Source organism: Falco punctatus (assembly GCF_963210335.1).
Source record: "Falco punctatus genome assembly, chromosome: 9".
In the NCBI taxonomy this organism is placed as follows: Eukaryota; Metazoa; Chordata; class Aves; order Falconiformes; family Falconidae; genus Falco; species Falco punctatus.
The window spans coordinates 4,293,098-4,314,055 of record NC_137589.1 but is presented as its reverse complement, the minus strand read 5'-3'; the positions used below and the strand labels follow the sequence as shown (position 1 = coordinate 4,314,055).

General features: G+C 41.0%; 1 protein-coding gene across 5 annotated transcripts in view; it reads left to right on the top strand.

Moving 5' to 3' along the window:
* The first annotated feature begins 2,583 nt into the window (after positions 1–2,583).
* ZRANB1 (zinc finger RANBP2-type containing 1) overlaps positions 2,584–20,958 on the top strand; it is a 46,609-nt gene continuing 28,234 nt past the window's right edge. Inside the window, exons 1-4 of one of the 5 annotated variants that reach the window (XM_080403128.1) lie at positions 2,584–3,036; positions 4,120–4,234; positions 15,963–16,060; positions 16,772–17,670. In XM_080403128.1, coding sequence (XP_080259254.1) covers positions 16,857–17,670 — 814 coding nt within the window. In that variant the 5' untranslated portion in view covers positions 2,584–3,036; positions 4,120–4,234; positions 15,963–16,060; positions 16,772–16,856. Of the gene's footprint in view, positions 3,037–4,119; positions 4,235–14,066; positions 15,339–15,962; positions 16,061–16,771; positions 17,671–20,958 lie in introns of those variants that run through there. The other 4 variants (XM_080403125.1, XM_080403127.1, XM_080403124.1 and 1 more) reach the window with 4 other exon arrangements.

Sequence of the window (20,958 nt, the reverse complement as noted above, 5' to 3'; positions counted from 1 at the left end):
TGTTCCAAATTCCTTACTAGGGAATTAAAATTTGTCCCAAAACCGGTGGAATAAAATTAAAATTTGGGGTGGAATATAGGAAATTAGTACTTGCATACAACTTCTGCTACCTCTAACAAAAATAGAATTATCTTTCTGACATTTAAAAAAGAAAAAGGTGATCAAACACCAAATCTATTGAGAACTGGGTTATCAAGTCATGTAGATTTTTGTTTCTCTCCAAATTATTAGTCTGAAAGCTATTATTGGCTAAAATATACGTGTAAATACCAGTGTTCTGAACTGCTGAAAGGTCATTCCTATTGTATTTTATTGTTTAAGTCTAGAACAAATGGCAAACCCCTGCAAGGTAAACCTGGTGGGAGATGACAGCAGTTTTCTGAGAGAAAGCCAAAGACATGGCCTTTGGAATAATGTTGCCAACATCAAAAATGCCCAGTAATTTGGAGATGCTGCCAGGATTCACTTTTGAAACTAACAGCTCTGGTGACTATTTTCAAATTCAATTTTCCCTTATGTGTTCACCTTCATACACTATACAGGTACCGGTTTCATTACTTGTAATGCTTCAGTTCTGCAGAACAACTGTACAGATATGAAAATAACTTCTCTCTAGAATTCTTCAAAATTTTTTTTTCAGTTAGTCATACTGTTTTTCTTACCTATGCAACAAAAGTCTTTGAAATTATAGGAATCTCGCTTCATTGAAGTTCTGTTCTGAGTTGCGAAATTATATTAAATGTTCCTAACGTGCTGCAGTGCACTGTGTTTTGCTTCAAATATGTTCCTGTGATCACCAAATGGTTTTCTGACAGGTTTAGGAAATATTCTGGAAAAAATTGAAGTGATACTTCCCCCCAAATTATATATTCATTGTGTTTTCCTATCTTTTAATGCAGTCTAATCTGGAACATTTATTTCTGGGAATTCCCCATTGTTGTACAGCTGTGGCAGCATTTAGGATTTACCCCACTAATTGTTCGCTTCCATGACAGCTCTTCCATCATCTTGCCTAGCTGCCAAGAGCAAGGGAAACATTTTCTGTGTTATTTCTAAGCACAGAGATGGCACAATTCCTTAAGATAAGGACTTCTACATGACTTATCCAAGTTCATCTGGATCTTATATGTGGGTGTGTGAAAGAAAATAGAGTTGTCCTCATCTTTTCTATAGCTAAATATATGTAATTGTTGGTATGTTTCCCAAAAGGCAGACTGGGGCCCATCTTGTTCAGTGGAGTCTGAAAGAGAATTTAGTAAATAACTAGTCTGGGAAAGACAAATCACATTACCCTCCCCTCCAACAGTTTTTCATGTTTATAGAGAACTAATCTAATTGCAAATGGAGACAAATTTCTATTTCAGTCTCCATAAGCAATTACATTGTACTTGTCCTGACCTTAGCTCTAGTTGTTTGCTGGACAAACAGATTTTCTCTAGTGCAAGGCATCACTGCTCTGCTTGAACATCTCAGGTGCTTTTTTTTTTATGCCGACCGAACAAGACAGGGTGGATGCAGCTGGTCAGAAGGGGATGAGTTTCCCAATGCAACACCTAGCCCAAGGCATTAGCTAACAGAGTCCCCTCTATCACCCTCGGAACAGGGAATGAAACCACAGAAAAGTACTAGAACATCTCAGAAAGCCTGAAATAAAAAGTAGGAACTGTGATGGAACAAAAAAAGTCAGGTATCAAATTATACCTATTAGGGAAAAGTGAGGATGTGGGCAAATACACTTTTTCTGTCAGTGAGCCTGCAAGAGCAGCTTAAAGAAGATGCAGACTCACAATTTTTGAGTTGAAGGCAAAGAAAAGATATGACTGTATAGTTAGCACGAGGCCTGAACCCAAGGGCTGGCAGAGCCGTTGCTACTGGCCTTGTCGCCTGAGAAATGGGCTTTGCACTGCATGACTGCTACGGAACAGTCCTTCGGGCCAGGGTGAACATCCTGAACCCCAACCCCACACACTCACCATGCCGAATTAGGAATGGCTGGAATCAACATGTGGAGAAAATCTTGAGTTTATTTCTTACCAGTGTTCAGGGAATATTTTGCAGTGAAGAACTTAAGGAATTAATGGGAATCTACCAAGGCTGGGGGCTGTATAGCCTGAGTGTGAGACAATCCATTGCCATTTTCTCTTTATTTATTCCATGCAGGAGATGCTTCCTGTCAGGGTGCTGGAAGGATGTGTTGCCACACAAGTGGTATTTTCGATGGCTGCTGCCTGACCACATGCCATCGCAAGGGGGTTTTCATGAGGGATTATTTCCATAGGAAATTCTTATGCCGATACACCACCGTCAAGCCAAGTGGCCGGTCTTGTTTCCACCTCTAATGCAGCCGGTGCGTTCCTTACCCCCGACGCTGTTGACCGAGGCGGACCCAGGTTTGCCTCAGGGAGGGCCCCGGCAGGGCCGAGCGCCAGCCCCAACGGGGAGGCCGCTGGGGGCCGGGTGGCCCCGAGGGGACCGACCGGGCGATGCGTGAGGGAGACGCCGCAGGGCAGCCGCCGGAGCCCGGGGGCGGTGCCGGGAGAGGGCCCCGGGAGAGGGCCCCGGGCGGCGGGGCCGGCACGGAGCGGGCTGCGCGCGGCGGCCGACGGGGCAAAGCCCAGCGCCCCCGCAGCGAGGCGCCCCAGCGGCAGGGATGACATCACCCGTTCTTCCCAAAGAGGCGCAGGCTGATTGGCGGAGGGGAGCGAGCAGGCTCCACCAATGGGCGCCGGGCAGGCTGGCAGGCCGGGCTGACGTGCGGGCTCCTGGCCGTATGGGGGTTTATTTTGCTTTGGGCCGCTCCAGCCGCCGCCATTAGAGGAGCCCGGGGAGCGGGGCGAGAGGCTCCCCCCGCCGCGCCGAGTGGGAACGCCCGCGGCCGCGGCAGCCCGCCGCGTTGGGAGAGACCATGTCCTGAGCGGGGAGAGGACGCCGCAGCCAGCGGGCCGGGGGGGGGGGGGGGGGTCGGCGGCGGCGCGGGGTGCAGGCGGTTTGCAGCGGCGAGCGTGTGCCCGAGGGACGGCTCCCGGCGGCGGCGAGGTAAAGCCCCTCTCCCCTACTCGGGCGGCGCTGGGGGAGGACGGGGCACTGGGGGGAACAGCTGGCAGCCCCCCCGCGGGGGAAGGGGGGGGGGGGCGGCGGCGGGGGCGAACCGAGCCCGCACGCGGCGGCTCCTCGGCCGGTGACCCGCCGGGATTCGGCCGCCGGCGGAGCGGGAGCGGGGGCGGCCCGGCCGAGGGGCCGTGTGGGGAGTCGCTTCCTCCGTGGCCCCGTGACCGGCCCTGCCCCGCTGGGGTCACCGTCCCGCGTGGAAGGGGGCTCCGCTCGGGCAGCGGGCTGCGGCGTGCCGCCCTCCGCCCGGCGAGGCGGCGTTCGGCCGGCCGTGCTCCGGCGGCCGGAGCCTCGCTACAAAGGCAGGAAACTCTGATTTCTGTCCTGTGGCGGCTTCTCCCGGCGCTGGGCTGCGGTACCTCGCTCTGCTGGGGCGAGATCCTGCCCCTGCTGCCTCCCACTTCTTCCCTCCCTCCTTTTTTTTTTTTTTTTTTTTTTCTTTCCTTTGGAGCTGCCTGGTTGGGTCTGTGTGCCCGATAGGATGGGTGATGGGAGCTGCTGGCTTGTGCCTGTGAATTTTGGGTTAGCGCAACTTCCATCATGCTGCCCCTCGTACAACACCGCGTATCGTCGGTGCTTTATCAGGAACGGAGCGCGCCGTGGGAGGTGTCTCAAAGCTGAGCTCGCTGTTGGGAGCCGGAGGTTAAAAATGATGAGAAAAGTTTCTATGAACGAGTGAGGCAAACCCCTTCCCAGCTTTCTGGCTCTGCCTTCGCAGTCCCACGCTGCGGCAGCTGCCTGCCAGGGGAAGGTAAACTTCTCGGCGAGGTCAGGGTGCCCGCCAGTCTCGGCGCCCCGGGGTCCCCCCGCTCCCGGCGCCCCGCAGCACCCAGCCGCTCTCCCGGCAGCAGCGGGGTGGGAGAGGTGATGGGAGACGATTCATCTGGGTCTCTGTAGACACAGCGCAGCCGCTGAGAACTTCTTGTTGCCACGGTGACTTTCAGTGATAATAATGACAACTTTTTCTAGAATTCTTGGGAGCCGGTGTAGTAAACAAATGTTGTTTGACAGGCTTTGTGCTGTGCTTGAACAGTCTCTGCTCACTAGCAACCTGCTGTGTCATAAGTGGTGAAGCTGGCATGTGAGTTTAGCACGTTGATACATTTGTTGATGCACAAATTGAAAGGTGAGATGTCTTCTGTCTATTAACTTCCTCCTTTTTCTAATACATGCCGTGTTAAAGCTCATTCTGGTGTGAGAAGAGCCTTGTAAGAGTAGTTCAGGAGATATTTGTTGCACTGAAGTTTTGCTCTCCCTTCTGCTTATTTAGCATTTTGTCTTCGGGGACTGTAGGAAAGATTTGTGAATCCTTTTTGGTTGGTTTCCCCCCCCCTCCCTCTCCTTTTCCAGTGGTTACTCAGAGGTGGGGAAGCAGGTAAGCAGCAGGAGGTGTTCTGGAACTCTTTCATTTGCCTCCTTCCGAAGGCTGAGTTGAGTTGGTGGCTCAGCATGCAGAGTCTAGCATGTCATATGTAAAAGATCACTTTTGATTTAATTCTGTCACAGCATTAAAAGAGAATAATGCTTTTGGATGTGTTGCATTTTGTAGGATTTGTGAAACTAATTACATGGTGTAACTCTCGAAGAAAAAAAGAAATTGTTACCTTTACTTTTCTTATGCTGCTTAAGTGAGGACTGGCATATGGGGATGACCAATGAGGCCATGATCTGTTATTGTAGAGTTGTATCCATTAGCATTTTCTCAGAAGTATAATTAAAAATACTAATTTAATTGGAATGCTCAGTGGCGTAAAACATCAATGGGATTCATCACAGAGGCATGACTTAAATGGGAAACTAGTTAAAATGCAAAATTGGTCAGGGCAACATTTTCAGTCCTATTTAACCTTGTGTACAGCCTGTTTGGCCTTGTGTATTGCCATGCTAATTGTACATCACGCGATACGTAAATTCCTTGGGGATGGGAAATCCCATCCGTCTTTGGTGTTCTTTGCGAGATGGATCTGTAAATAAGTCAGAAGTGTAAGTAGAAAATACTTTACTGATTGTAAGGGAGTTTATTTTTAATACAGTCAATCAAATAATCAGATGTACTCTCAGGCACTTTAACGTGAGATTTACAGGCTCCTTCATGTGGTATTAACTTAGGTGTTGGAGTTTCTCTTTCCAGCTTCCCTTTGCCATACCGGTTTTGCACTGGGTCAAGATTGTACAGAACTTCAGGTCAATATGCTCTTTATTGTGATACACCATCTACCAATCACAGCAAAGCATTTAAACTGCTACTGCCAGTTCTGTTAGCAATCTCATGCCCCTTCTTCCCCCCTAAGTTTGAAGAGTTGGTTATTTTGAGCTGTTCAGAATTTATGTCAACAAGTAATCCTCATTTTAACTGCATGAATTATGTTCCACAGTCTTCTGGTACTAAAATGGAACTAAACTTTAGTTTGGCAGCTGAAAATGGCTGGCTTAGCTGTGACAGAGTTCTTAGTTTTTTATTTTTTTTTAAGTAGTACTGCATATGAAGAGGGGAATGAGGCAGAGTCGAAAGAATTTTTTTCAACACAGCTGATGAAGAGCTTACTGCTTCACTTGTCAAATGGCATAGCTTGGTAAAATCAGTTAAATAACAGATAATTATAACTTTGTAATGTCAGTTGAATGGAATTTGTTATACCTTAAAAAGAAAACTTCTATCTTCTAATTAAGATCTCAAACATTAGGAATTCAGACGCTTTCCTGGTACTTACTCTTTTTCATAGCACTTCTTGCATAACTGATATTGCTTTAATTTGCACAGGATTGGATTGATTTTGTGGCTGTGTGTGATTTTGCAGCATCAGTTGCTGAAGCGCAACTTCTCATATGTATGTAAATTGTTTTGGAACTTTCTTGAAATACAAGATTAATGATAGGACTGTTACCTTTTTGGTGTCCTACAGTTAACATACATTAAGAGAACTTTTGTCAATTCTAAGAACGCGTTGTTCTAATAATACAGATGATTTTGTGTTTCCTTCTTTTGTGGCATGGGCAGGTTTTCAGAAGCTCTGCAGTTGAACTGTAGTTGTATCCACCTAGCATTTTTTAAAACGCCTTTTTTTCTGTGCTGCTGTCCCATTTATGCAAAAACTCATTTTGCTGAAGACCAGGAGAGGTGTTGGAGAGGGTGGAGCATAGAATGAGTGCAGTGACATTTGAAGAAGGAGCTGTCAAGAGGGGGCTGATATGGAGACCTTGGTTCAAGAAGGAAGACAAAATGGTAGTTTGTTGTGGTTTGTGTGTTTTTGTTTTTTTTTTTTTTTTTTTTTTTTTAGGAGGCACATGGGAGGGTAATATGTTGGAAATAGCATAGTTACTGGTATGTACAGAGCGTCTTGCCTGTGAAGCAGTCATGTTTGCAGCCCTTTTGCATCTTCTGCTGTACAGCAGGCATAATTAAGTTGGCATTTTTCCCTTCAGTTATTTGAGTTTATCGTGATATGATCTGTTCTGCTAATAATAATGCAGTAGTATTTTTTTTTCTTTCCCCGGTAAGGTGGATTTTTTTTTTTTTTTTTTTTTTGCTAAGAATGGCTGCTAATTTTGCTTGTATTCACATGTGCATTTTAAATTAAGAAAAATACTCCTAAAACAGATGCTGGAGAAGGCACAGAATTTACATCTGTCTTTAAAGGTTGAGTTCAGACTTGATCTGAAAATACTTGAAGTAATGAGAGCTAGGTACAAAATGAATACCAGGTGTGCAACCTGCTGTCCAGGGGATGGGGGTCTGAAAGTATGGACCTGTGTCTGTTTTGGTAAGTGTCAGTAGGGCTTCTTTCTGAAACTATCACCTGTGAGCAAGGAGGCAACGGGTTTGTGTGTGTGTGTTTTTGTTTTTGGTGTTTTTTTTTTTTCTTCTCCTTACTCCCACCTTGCCAGAAGCCAATTGTGGTGATGTTTTATTTGGGTTATGTTTGCCATTATTATTGTAAACAAATGTTATGGTTTAAAAATCCTCCATGTGATTCTTTGACATTGATTTCATTTAGCATCTAGTCTTGAGTAGCTGTTTTTAATGAAACAGAAAAAGTCCTAGTTGGCGGGGAGTTTACAGATGTTAAGAAAATTTTTCTAAGTTACGTTGGAGTTTTGCTATCTTCTAGAGATAGTCAGGAGTTAGTTTTCCTGAGTTAAAGATGATTGTCAGAACCATGGTTTATGTGACACTGGAAAGAAAAATAAACTTGAGTGATCAGTTTTGTTTCCAGTAGATGAGAACTATTGTGATCAAGTAATATTTTATGTAATCTATGATCAAGTGGCTTTGAAGTTGCACACACTTTTGTAGGTCTACTCATTTGATAACCGTGCAACTCGGTGCATTGATTAGCTGGGAAGAAAAATGACTGTCATAAACTTCATAATGTGGATAATTCTAGCAAAAAATAGGAAATTTGCTTTGTGAAGGTGATTGTCGGTTTAGGAGAGAATCCTGTTTCTTGTGGTTGTAAAGACTGTAAGTGCATTGTGTAAGTGTTGATTTGTACTTCTTTCAGGCTAATGGGCTTGAAAGTATTTCTTCTGCCTCCATTCATCTTCCTGGTATCTAAGCAGGGATTCAGTAGAGACAGCTGGCATGTTTATTAGTTGCTGCTATCTGAATACTCCCCTGAAACAGCTTCAATCTCCAGGTCTCAGTCTTAAATCTTCTGCAGCTACAGGAAGTGTTGAATATATACTTGTTTTCATGCTAGGCCTTTATTTTTTTTCTCTCTTTTTCCCATTTTTTTAGTTCATGCTACCATGATAAGTCAGGAGTACTTTGTACTAGGTGTCTTAACAATGTCTGATCATCATGTTGTCATTTATGCAATCTGTCGGATGAGCCTGTGGATTTAGGTTTTGATTGTAAAGGCTTCCCTTTACTGTGTGCTTGTTCAGAAGCTAATTTTTATCTTGCTGAAGGGTTGCGGTGGTCTGCTGAGCTACGTACATCAGTTTTGTTCTCTGCATTACTGTTTAGCTTGGCAGAGATAAAAATAATTGTCACCTCATGGCTTTTAAATGGTTTATTTCAAGAAGGTTGTTCAGTGTTGTCTCTAGGAGTAAGTTACTCCCCACCCCTCAAAAGCAGAAGGTTTACTGTTTAGAGCTGTTACCCTGAGATGCTAAAAAGTTTCAGAGTACGTTGTGGTGAATAACTTGGGGGTTGCTGGATAGTTATGAGCAAAATGCAGGTTACTAATTATAAGGCTAAAAAAATAATTATGTCTTCCCCCCCCTCCCTAAAACTGATACCACTCCTTCTCTAGGAGGAGTTTGAATTTGCTTTTCTGGTGGTATTGGTTACTAGTTCTTTGCACTATGTGAAGCAGTGACACACAGAGTAGTGGTTTTTATGTGTGCTGTGACAGTAGCACTTTGGCTTCTCTTTTTACCATCCCTCCCCTTTTTCAGTATTTTGCTATTTACCCAGTATTTAAGAAGAGCTGGCTAATAGTGTAGCTTGTATGGTTTACTAGAACTAGTCTTAAATATAGCCCAATTGCACATGTGTATACCGACGTCAGTCCTTAACTGTATCTGCAAGTGGTTTGCCATTAATTAGGAGGAAACTACACAACAGTTGATGTTGAGTGTGTTTCCTTGTTTCATTTGGAGGCGGGTGGTTTTTCTCCACCAAATGGTGACTATGTCTGCGTGTAGCCATGATCTAATTTATGATCAGCCAGTATTGAGGAGGTCCAGAGGATAATTAGTGGAACTGAATGTCAAATGTACAAGCCTTAATATAATGTTCCTTGGTTGTTGGACAGGTTTAAGTGTTTTCAAGTTTGATGTGTGACTCCACAGTGTGTTTTTAGTCAGAGCATGACATCTGGTTTTCCTCATCTTGTGCGAGGATGGCTGAGATCTAAACAAAACTGAGTCACATGTTTTAGGCATATAGTCTAAACACAGATAAACTGTATTTTTGTATTTGATCTTGCTTCTAATAAAGAATGCCCTTGTTCAACTTCTGTACTTTGTCCAATGCACATGTCTTAAAAATGAAGTTTTAACAATTCTGTTGTGTTTTATTACATATGTTACTGTATTGTACATCTTGAGTCAGTATTTATCTGTTGCTGACTGTTCATGATGATCACATTCGTTAAATGTTGCTGGCTGTATTTATGTGAATATTTCATCAGAGCTCATTATTTTGAGTCACTTTGCTTGTTTTTTTGATTAGGGTTGTGTGGGAGATGCTGTGTATTATGTAACTGTTGATCTGCTTACTCTCATTTTACCAAATGGTATTGATTTCTAAGTAAGTGGTTGTATTTGGTCCATCCTAATGTGTAGTAACATCTCATTAAGTAGTTGCTCACTTTCAATTAAGTTTAAAACAAAACAAAACCAACCAAAAAAACCTGAAAAATGTAACTCTCTCCTGAAATAAGAAAGAGGACTGAACTGCAAGCTGCTGCAGCAGTTAAAGTTTTCCTTGCTTTTAGTCACAAATTTAATAGAGCTATATGTAGTTTGACCCAGAGGAGTGAGTAGCAAATAGAATGGAAACCTGCACTTTGCAAGTTACGCAGCAGGATTAACTGTAGTGGTTACGAGCACAAAAATGCTTCAAGGGATAAACTTCAAAATAAAAAAAGACAGCAGAAAGAGTGAATGGTGAATGTTGTCAAATACCTGTTAATTCTGTGATGCGTTTTCAGCTTTTGTGCAAGAGTCTGTATAGTTAGGTCTACACCCTAACCTGAAGTTCACAGTCAGATCTTGTATTTCAGATGTCTCCTGGGATCTGTAACCTCCAAAACGTTTGACTACTTACTGCATAGAATGTTTGCAAAATTAGCTATCCTTTTGCATTAAAACTGCATATAAATTCTCTTGCTTATGAAAAGTCAGGCTTTAGGGTTTATTTGAAGTGATAGCAGTTGGGCTGGAAGTGTGAATTGAATATTGAAAAGAAAGTTGAACCAAAACCAGCATCATTTTTCTGAATATCATAAGTACCTAACACAGTAGACTTAGGGCGCTTTGAAATGAGATGCGTATCCATAAATCAAAATTTTTTATTAATTATATATAAACAAACCCTGTCAGAATTCACCCAATGAACATACTTCTGAATGTTTTCGAAAGTTTCTACTTTGTCAGAATTACTTTGGTTAAGGGAACTGCATTTCTTGCAGCGTTGTTTCTTTGTGAAAGATCAAGTCTTCTGGATTTTTAACTAATTGCCCACTTGCAACTTGTCATACACTCTTACATGTAACAAAGGTCACACCTACAAATCTGCAGTGCAGAGTATTTGTTGACAGCCCAGACTATCAAAATTGAAGAAAAATGTTAAAACTCGTTTAACATACTAGATTGTAAATAGTTACTCAGTTATGAGCAAAATATTTTCAGTTGTTCTTTTCTCGTGCACCGTTAATGTTACAGTTTATAGGTTGTGTTGTGATTTACATAGCAATGATTTGGTCTTCAGAACTGAGATATGTGTCAATCTTAATGACGCCTGTCTTAAGACAGCAACATTCTCCCTGTTATCCATGTTACTGGGAGCAAAGGAGGAACTCTACTACTCAGAGGAGAGCAAAGGTGATACTTCGTGTTTTGAGAGCAGTGCTCTTACTGGGATGAGACTGGGAAGGATAATGTGGTTTGACAAGAGCCTCTGTCTTCCAGCATGGTTCTTGCTTTTTATCTGTATTTTATCAGAAAGGGCTTTTTTCTGCGTTCTGTGATGATAGCAGCAGTGAGAGGCCAGTTCCTGCTGTCTGCACTGCAAATAGCTGGCTAGTGTTCTTTTAAAGAAAGAAAAATTTTGTTAGCAAAACCCCCCACCTTGTAGAGCAGCTTGCAGAAAACTATTTCGGTGCTCTCTTCCTGAGATGACAGAGTATTTTCTCCTTTCTGCTGATCTGTTTGGGACAGTGTCCTTTCATTTCTAAAGAACTGTCCTAACAATCAAAGCAGCTATGCTTACTTGTTAAATTCCTTGCTTCAATGTATTCAGGCTAATAAAGAGAATGCTTCTACATTTGTGACTTTGCAGTAATCTTTCCATTCTTTATTATAATACATAATTATTACCCTTAATGCAGAGTTTCCAGATTCAGCACTGATTTGATTTGGTTGTCTCATTGACAAGGTCAGTGTTCTTAATTCTTTTAAAAACTAATTTGCAGAGATGACAATGCAACTTGTTGTTGGTTCCTTTCTAACTATAGAAGCTTAGGTTCAAGTTTTATGCTTTTAATATAATGATCTGTTGAAGTTTATGCTGAATTCTTGAGAAAGCAGTCATGCAAGAACAGAATAGTTAGCTGAAGGTGGAGTAAGCAAGTATAGTACATTAAAAGAAGAAAGCGTTAGTAAAATTCCACCCTAAATTACTGGGTGAGGCAAATTTAGGTGAAAATTGATTCTTAATACTTGGCAATAAATTTCAACTAGATTATTTAAAAATGTCAGTTGTTTTTGTTGAAGTGTATAGACAGTGTGATACTTCACAAGGATTCTTGGACCCAGATAACAAAAGTGAATTTGAGCCAGTTAAATAACCATGTCTCTTATGTAGCAAATCACTGGGGAGGTTTTCAGAGAGTTTACAGCTTTGAAAGAAACGAACTGGCCTTTTTTATTTAAGCTTGTGTACAGCTATGTTATTTTCTAGACCTTCCTACTGGCTGTATTAAAAAAATTTGCAAAATTTTTGTTTGAGCCCCTTGGTGCAGTTTATGTGAGATTTAGAAAGACACTGTGGTCAGGGTCAGCAAGAGCGGCAGTGTTTAGAAATGTATTTGGAAACAGTGAAATCAATCCATTGCTTTGTTTCTGACTTGAACAGTTGACTCGAATTCATCTTAGGCATCTCTTAAAAACATTCTGTAGTTCTATAAAACAAAACCAGCTGTAACTACCTGAATTCAGACTAGTGCATATTTTATCGTAACCATTTAAGGTGATCATCCAGATGTGTGTTTTTAACAGGTCCTCTTCTTACAGCTTTAATTAGAAAGTTTATTTGTGTATAAATGAACTTCAGTTTTCTAAGAAGCGTGGTAATTTTTTTATGGGTACTTGGAAGAGAACTTGAGGTGGTGGTGTACAAGGGGGAGCAAGTACTTCTGCAAGTACGTCAGACTATGTAGGGTTAATCATAGGCAGTTTTTCTTAAAGCTGTTTGCCCATCCTATGTATATATAAACTCCACAGCAATGTTATCCAGCTGTTAGTGAGCAATTACAGCTGTTAGACTGAGACCCTTTATTGGTAGGTGTACATTTAAAACCACCATGTTTCATCGTACATAAGGAATACAGTCAGTGAAAGTGCTGCTGTTTGATCTTTTGCTTTGACTCGCAGTCCTGTTCCTCTGCGCTCCTTTTTGTGGTCGGGTGTGTGAGAGGTGTTACCGCCGCACTGCTGAGCTGCTGCGGTAACAGATTCTGCCTTTGGTTATAGGGTCCTCTCTTTCAGAACAAGATGCTGCTGCTTATTTTGTTCCTCCGAAAAGTTGCTTCAGTGTGTCAAAATAAAAATAAATAAACCAGCCCGCTTTTCTTTCTGGAGCAGCCTGAGAGAGGCAGCTAGGTCAGGGGGAAGAAGGGTGGATTTCTTCTGCCTTGCAGGTCTTGCTTGAAGGCTTACGTTGATACCTAAGCTCTCTTTTCCCTGCAAATGCAGCAGCAGTTAGCTTTGTTTGAAAATCCGTACACGTGAGCAAAATGAGTTAAGGTGGGAACACTGATTTGGTCAGTGTGATTACACGAGGTTTCTGCCAGCACAGATGCCAGCACCAGCCCAGCAGAAAATCCATAGTGTAGACTGGCTTAAATCAGTGTCCCCTGTTTACGGGGAAGGGTTTGATTGTTTAATGAAACAGAGCTCAAAAATACCTTTTGGACACTGAATAACTAAATTGAGAGGAGTATAATATAACCTGTCATAATAATGTTATTTAAGGACTTCCCAACTTGGGAAGAAACAGCTGTTTCTTCCTGATTTCTCTGTGCCATTTTGCGTTTTCCCATGCACCTAAAAAGAAGACTATTCTTAAAAGCTGAAACAAAGCAGAACAAAATTTAATTTGTTTTAGGAGACCTTTTCCAACTGACTTAATTTAGTAAAAAGTGGTCTGATAATGCATTGATTTTTCTTTGTTACTTGAGAATACATTAAGATCTGGTAAATTCTCTTTAATGTACTGAGTTACTCTACTGACTAGTCTGTCCAGAAGGTATTTAGCACACCATATAAACTGATGAATTGGAATCTGCTTGGAGTTTTGTGGGCTTTAATTTCTTGTCTGCTCATGTTTTTTGGACATACGGCGTGCACCTGCACTTCACAGTCACTGTTGCGTTGTTTCTCTGTCGGAGGAGGTACTACATGATTCAGCTTCTCCTGTGTGAAGAATCTAAAATAAGTTAATTTGGAAACAGGGTGACAAAGAAGTAACTCTGAAAAAATGTAACAATCTTCAAACTGCTGGGTGGCTGGGTGATAATCCTGTGTCACCAGTAAATCAGATGGTTCTGGTGGCCCTGGGGTGGGGTGCAGCTGGGGGTCAGACCAAGACCTAAAGGTAAAGAACCCCCTGATAGGTGGGAGTGCTAAGTTGCCTCATCTAGCTGTGCTGTAGTGGGTGTTGGCAGAGCTATCAAAGAAGAGAAATTGCATTGCTCCACTGAGCCTTTTCATCTGCTTTACTTCATAATAACCCGAGGCCTCGTGTTCAGAGGTAGTGAGCTCATATCTCGGTGGCTTTCGAAGCTGCAGATACTCAGCCTCTCTAAGAATTACATCTGAAAGCATCTAGCTTTTTTCAGGAGCGCAGAGGATAATTGCAGCTAAACCCCTAATCTTACAATATCTAAGAAAGCTTTTCTGTCACACAATATGCACTGTGCTATTTAGTTTCATAAGTAGTATCTCTGTATTTGTTCAGATTGAAAAGTAGTTGGTTGCAAAAACAACTTGAGCAGCACTCCCCTTTCCCAGCCTTAATGTCAGTAAAACAGATGATGCTTTGTTTTCTTGCCCTATCCCAGATGTGGGTTGGGATTTGTTTTCAGTGGGAACTGCTTTGTTTAAGGCTTTACAAACTAGGGCAGGTAAGAGACAATTTACAGTTACAGATCCCTCTCGGGCTTCGTCACACGTTGTATACGGATCTGGCTTTTGGTTGGAAGCATAACCTACTCAAAACATGCCAGCTTCTGCTCAGGTGGAAATTATTCTCAAGCTTGTGCTGGGCATCGCCGTATTGGGACAGCCACTTTCTGATTGTCCTCGGTAGCAGAAGTGAAACTGCTCTTGGTGGTTCTGTTGGTGGCCGTTGGCAGATGTGTGCGCGGTGTGCTGCTTCCTTCTCCTTTCTGAAACCCGCGTTCAACTGTCTTACATCCTTAAGTAGAAAGTGTTAATATCTCGGGAAGCTCTACTGTTTATAGAGAGAATAAGCCTATTCACAAATGTTAAAGTAATTTAAAAACTTATTTTGGGAATTGAGGGAAAAAGCCTTGACCAAGTGGCATAGATAAATCTAGCATATAGTGTACTCATACAGGAGGTGTTTTGGTAAAGCTTTAGTTTGTCTATGGAGTAGAGAAACTGGGTTTTTTTTTTCTCCACGTTTCTGAAAAGTCTTCTTTATGAAGTCACCTTTAGTAAAATCAAGTTGACTTTGCATTCTCGTGTATATGTATTTTTCATTTATTTTATTACAGGTAATGGGGACCCTAGTATGATCTCACTGCTTTTTTTTCCCTTACGCATGGCCGTGGACGTTTATGAGGAACGGTGGAGCGGAGGCGGTAGGAAGGCTAATTGCCTTCTCGGCACATTCTGTAGTTTGACACGGCTTTATAACATAGAGGTGGGAGTGAAGTGTTCTGCAGGCTGTTCAAACAAGTGATACTAGAACCCGAGCTTGATGAGAAAGTTTTATGTGTTCCTGATTGCTCATCTGCTTTCATGCAGCATAAATATGGATTGCTGCTGAAAAGGATAGTCCTACCCTTCCCTCTGTCCTGGCCATGCGATAGCCCCTCATTCATGCAGCCACCTGATCTGGCGAATAGATCAGCGTTGAGCTGTTGGAAAAAAACCCTGCGCTGTGTGTTGGAGCCCACAGAAGGGAGATGGTAGGAATAAGGGTCACAAATTTAAGTGGACATTTAGCTATGCCTTGGTAGAGCAAGGTGCATGTGAAGGTATCTCGGTGAAGAGTGTACTAACTCATAAAACATTTCCTAATCGGAGAACAGGTATAAACTACTTCTTAGTTTGATGTGTCTAGTTTTGATTTTAATCCTGTTGTGTAACTTCTTTTTAGAGTTTTTGTTTACTAGACTCTGGGTGTTTTCGTTAGCAGAGAGAGTTGCAATATGATGACTGAGAATTCTCAGTCATTTGATATGACAAATTTATATTTTTAACAGTTTTGCATGTTTAAAAATAGCACATAATTGTCTCATACGTGTTGGGTAACTATTCTGTGGTAACAGAGGAAATAGTCTATACGTTTGTCCATCTGTCCTTTATCTACCTGCCTCACTCTTTCCCTCTGCTATGCTTTCTATGCAAAGCTTTTTTTTTTTTCTTCCCCATCCTAAGTTTCAGATTGCAGTAAGAGTGTTTGTAGATGTTTTGATGTGAATTTGACGTTGATTGGATAATAGTTCTTCAGCAGATTGATTGCTTGTGTGGTGACTGGTTCTTTATAAATACTGGTTTATTTTTACCAGTCTATATGTTAGTCTCAGCAGGTCATGACTGCGTTTGAACAAGTAAATTGGGATCAGTATAGGTGTGGCATTTAATAATTAACTTTCTGGTTACTCAGGTCCAGTAGGATACCTATAATGAGTCTGTTTTCATTTTGTTTACAGGAATAGTTACCTGCTTAGTCTCATCCTTCATATTTGCCAATCTGAGGAAAAGGTCTGAGCCAGCATGAGGACAGAATCCCCTCTTCACTAGAGAAAAAGTGAGTTGTAATTGGATTGAAATCTGGATTTGTAGAACAAAACTACTATGTTAGCTTGCCAGCACACACAGCTTGTGCTTGCTTCCAAGTGGTATTTTAACTTTGTAACAGTACTGTTATGAGTGGTGTCCAGTCAAGGCCTAGTCTTGATTAAGCACATGTATAAAATTTTCAGATGCGTGCATTTTATGTAAACTTGTACACCTACTTCTCCAAAAGGACTGATTCGTTGTGTAACTGCTCACCTGTTACACTCCTTCCTTCCAAATCTGGTGAGGTCTTGTAATAGACCTCACAAGATTTAGGCTTTGTGTTCCTTTTCTTGTACTGCTGTATTCATATTGAGTTTTATTTTAATAATTTAGTATGTGGCTTGTTTCTGTAGCCATACTGGTCTCTTCTTCAATATTCTCAGTGCTTAATGTGTATCTGTTTTTTGAATTTGTTTTGGAAGCCTTTGTGCAAGTTTAAGAAACTTTAGAAATGCAGAGCTGAGTTATCTTATAATTTCTGCACTAGGTAATCCTGAAGTCTGCATTTAAAGTGCTGTTAGCTCAAGTCTTATCCTTTCCATAGTGTTTTTTCTCCCCCTAGATGTTTGGATAGTATCAAGAAAAAAGGATTGCCTGTTTGCCCAGCCTGATTTTTATATTTGGTGTAGTACACATCAACTGGATTGAGTCTAATTTACTTTTTTTTTTTTTTAAACAGAGCTCCTATACAACCAGTGTGTACTAATGATGTGTTCTGATTACTTAGCTTTCTGCCTGACACAGTTAATTTCAAGAAGTGCACGATGACAGAGCGTGGAATTAAATGGGCTTGTGAGTATTGTACATATGAAAATTGGCCATCTGCAATCAAATGTACCATGTGTCGTGCTCAGAGACCTAGTGGAACAATTATCACAGAAGACCCATTTAAAAGCGGTTCAAGTGATATTGGTAGAGACTGGGATCCTACGAGCACTGAAGGAGGGAGTAGTCCTTTGATATGTCCAGATTCTAGCGCAAGACCAAGAGTTAAATCATCTTACAGTATGGAAAGTGCAAATAAATGGTCGTGCCACATGTGCACGTACTTGAACTGGCCAAGAGCAATCAGGTGTACTCAGTGCTTGTCTCAACGCAGGACCAGGAGTCCCACAGAGTCTCCTCAGTCTTCAGGTTCTGGTTCAAGACCAGTCCCTTTTTCTGTTGATCCCTGTGAGGAATATAATGACAGAAATAAACTAAACACAAGGGCTCAGCACTGGACTTGTTCTGTCTGTACATATGAAAACTGGGCGAAGGCCAGGAAATGTGTTGTATGTGATCATCCCAGACCTAACAACATAGAAACAATAGAACTGGCGGACACAGAAGAGCCTTCTTCAATCATAAATGAGCAAGACAGAGCTCGATGGAGGGGAAGCTGTAGTAGTGGTAATAGCCAAAGAAGATCTCCACCTACAACCAAACGTGAATCTGATGTGAAAATGGACTTCCAAAGAATTGAATTGGCTGGAGCTGTTGGCAGCAAGGAAGAACTTGAAGTGGACTTCAAAAAACTAAAGCAAATTAAAAATAGAATGAAAAAGACTGACTGGCTGTTTCTAAATGCTTGTGTTGGTAAGTTGTTTGCTGCTACCTTATACCGTTCTGCCTGTGGTTAGGTATTTTGGGAGAATGAAGAATTAAAATGTAAGCTTGACATTTTGCAATAGATTTTTTTTTAATCTCTGCATTTTAATTTTAAAAAGTAAACCACATGTAGAAATTCCTGCAATAGTATCAGCTAAAAGAAGGTGTAGAGTTCATCCATAATCTGAATAGTGTTGGACGTGTTTCCCAACTATGCTTGGATTTTTCTGACCTTTTGTAGAAGTGGATATCCTTGTAATCAAATCCTGTAGTTCTATGTAGTCATTGAAAGGTGGAAAAATTACAAAGGCAGTCTACAGAACAATGTAATGCATATGGTACTGTAAAAAATGCCATTACTGGATCATTAAAATTACTTTTCTCTTTGCTATGGTAAGATTTGCTAGCAGAATCGGCAGCTGCAGCTTGGGAGTATTTGTAAACAGTGTAGAGCTTGCAACAGTACAAGATGCTCTGTCAGATGTTAAAAATAACACCAAAATATGTAGCTCCAAGAAATTGCATGTGTAATACTGACCTTGAAAGTAATAATGTTGTATTAATACAGCTACTGTGTTGTAAATGTTTACAGGCTCTCTCAAAGTATTTTTGTAGTTAACTGCTTCAAAAAATTCAAATACCAATTTTGTTTTGTATTTTAGTGCTTTCCTAAGGAAATTGTGGGTAATTCTCCCAATGCTGTTAAAGAACAGGGACATGTGAGAGCAGGGTTTTCTTCAGTTACTGACCTTGTGTGTTAACTTTTGTGCTGTAACTTCCCAGAAGTAGATACCTTGTGGCCTAGTGTACATGCAGGTTAAACGCTGGGAATACACAACTATTTTTAGAGTAAAAAACATAATGTGAAACTTTGGCACTACTAGTGTGTCTTGTACTGTTCCTTAATGTTTCATGAAGTTACTCCATGCTTGTTATAGTAGAGGAATTAATTTGTGGAGCTGCTTCGTTTGATAGATTTGATCGGGTGTAAATTTTTTAATGGGTATCGTGGGTTTGGTTTCTCTGAGCTAATAAATGTTCCAGTTTATTTTTGTGTTGCGTTAGTAGTTCGACAAGCACATTTCCTTTTGAAAATAGATGCCTCTGTTTCCTGATACCTTCAGCTCCTTACACGCCAGTAGATGCGCAGTGCTTTCTCCTTCTGAAATGAAGCAGTTGGAATTCTGTATGGTATTTTCTAAGTCATTGAATACCCAAGACCAATTGTTGGAGGTCGTTCCTTTGCCTTACAGGAGTCTATTCTGATACCAGTTGTATTAAATGTTAGACTTTTTTTTTTTTTTTACTCTTGCAATGTTACTTAAAATATTTCACGCTTTCTTATCTGTGTGGGAATGGTTGTGTGTATATTTTAGAATGTGAGTTTTAAAAGTATTTAGTGTTGCTTGTGACTATAGTTGTACGTGAAACTCAAAACTATGTTCATAGAAATTTTGTAAGGCAATAATGGTTTGGTTCTTTTAAAATGAAAATAGTTTGAAGGGACGTTGAAGGGATCTTGATGAGAAAAGCAGAAAGCAAATAGACTTGTGTGCTGATGTTTATTTTTTTTTAAATACTGTTCTGCTGAGAGATTGCATAATTTCTTTCTGTAACTTAAACTCTTACTATACTTCGACTTTTTAACTGTGCGGGGATGGGGGAGTTGTTGGGGGAGGGATGGGACCAGCAACCAAAGCTGTTAATTATCCTTCATTTCAGAATTTCATTTTGCATATCATAGATGTCATGTTTTTTCCAAATGTTTGTTGTAGCTGGAATAACCTTAGGAAGATTGATGAAAGCTTCATATATTCTTTTGTGGTTGTCTCTGGACGTTTTGCAGAGTGTATCGATACTGGAAAGGTGTACCAGTTTAACCAGTATTTAAAAAAAAAAATTAAAAGCAGTAAGCCACATTTGTGCTGGTGGTTTTATTGTCTTAGTGTGACATACTTAAAACAATTTAACTATCAATTGAACAATTTTGCCTAAAGCATATGTTTTTGTCATAGAAATCAACTGAGTTATGGTGACTTCGTGAGTTACTGTTTGTTAGCAAGCTGGAGCTCTTGTGAACTTTTAGCTGACCTTGATACTTGTAAATCCTTGTCCTATTTTATAATTGTGTTTGGCTAAGTCCATCAAGTAAGTTTGTGAAAATTGATGGATTAAGAGTTGGTGTGTAGTCTGTTACCATAGTTCAGCTGACAAGTGGTGACTTGTTAGTATTTGGTAACTTCAGGCTGTGCAGCTCCAAGTTTAAGCTCAGTCGGTTGTGGAGGATCCATTTGTTTTGATTCTATCTTATGTAGGAGAAATATATCAGTTTAAAGTTTCTTGGATGTGCAAAGTGTAGCTTTTTCTGAACTCAAAGATTAGAGGAGTAATTCTTGGCAGACTGGTGATCTTTTCTCTTAGGAGGTAGTATTTTTCAAAAGGTACAAAGGAAAATGTTTGATACTTTAGGACAGCTGTTTAGTTGAACTGCATCTTCGTATCTCAGCTCTAGTATAAAATTATTTTTACTAGGTTTTAAATTTAATGTCGGGTGTCATTAAAACCATATATTGGACTACTTTTTTCCCACATCTGCTCTTTTTAGCTGAAACATGAAGATATCTTGTGTGGATTTAAAAAAGTACCTCTGTGTGTTTGTGGGGTTTTTCTTGCCCTGTTGGAGACATCCTTTAATGCTCTACCCACCTCGGTAAATAAACATGTCATCAAAGCTTCTATTCCTTGAAATCTAGGCTGTACAGAATGTGAAGAGTGCAACTCTTGCATTCCAGCATAGTTTCCTTGATGGAGTGTATTCTTTCCAAACCAGGAATAGTGGAGTTCCCCCTTTCAAACTCTGCAAGTAAATGTACTTTAATGGGTTTTTTTTTTGTTGTTACTGACTTGGTTTTTGCAGCAGTGGATGTATCAGTCAAATGATTCTTTCTCAAAAGGATGAGATTTTTAGAACCAATTCGTTTGATTAAAATTTATTAAAATCAAAACAGAATGTCTAGTAAGTATGGCTGTTGAATAGCGTGACTTGCTACAACTGCCAGTTTGAATTACAGTGAGAAATCACAAATGTCTTCTGCAAGGACATGGAGGCTTTCTACTGTACTGGCCTAGTACAAGGTTAATGTGAAGTCCAGGGTGACTCATTTCTTGGAGGAGGGAGGGAAGCTAATGTATATTTGAAATTAAGCTCCGTTGTCTTTTATATAACTCGCGGTATCTATGCCAAAGAGGTTCGGTGGCCTGTGGGGCTTAGGGAAC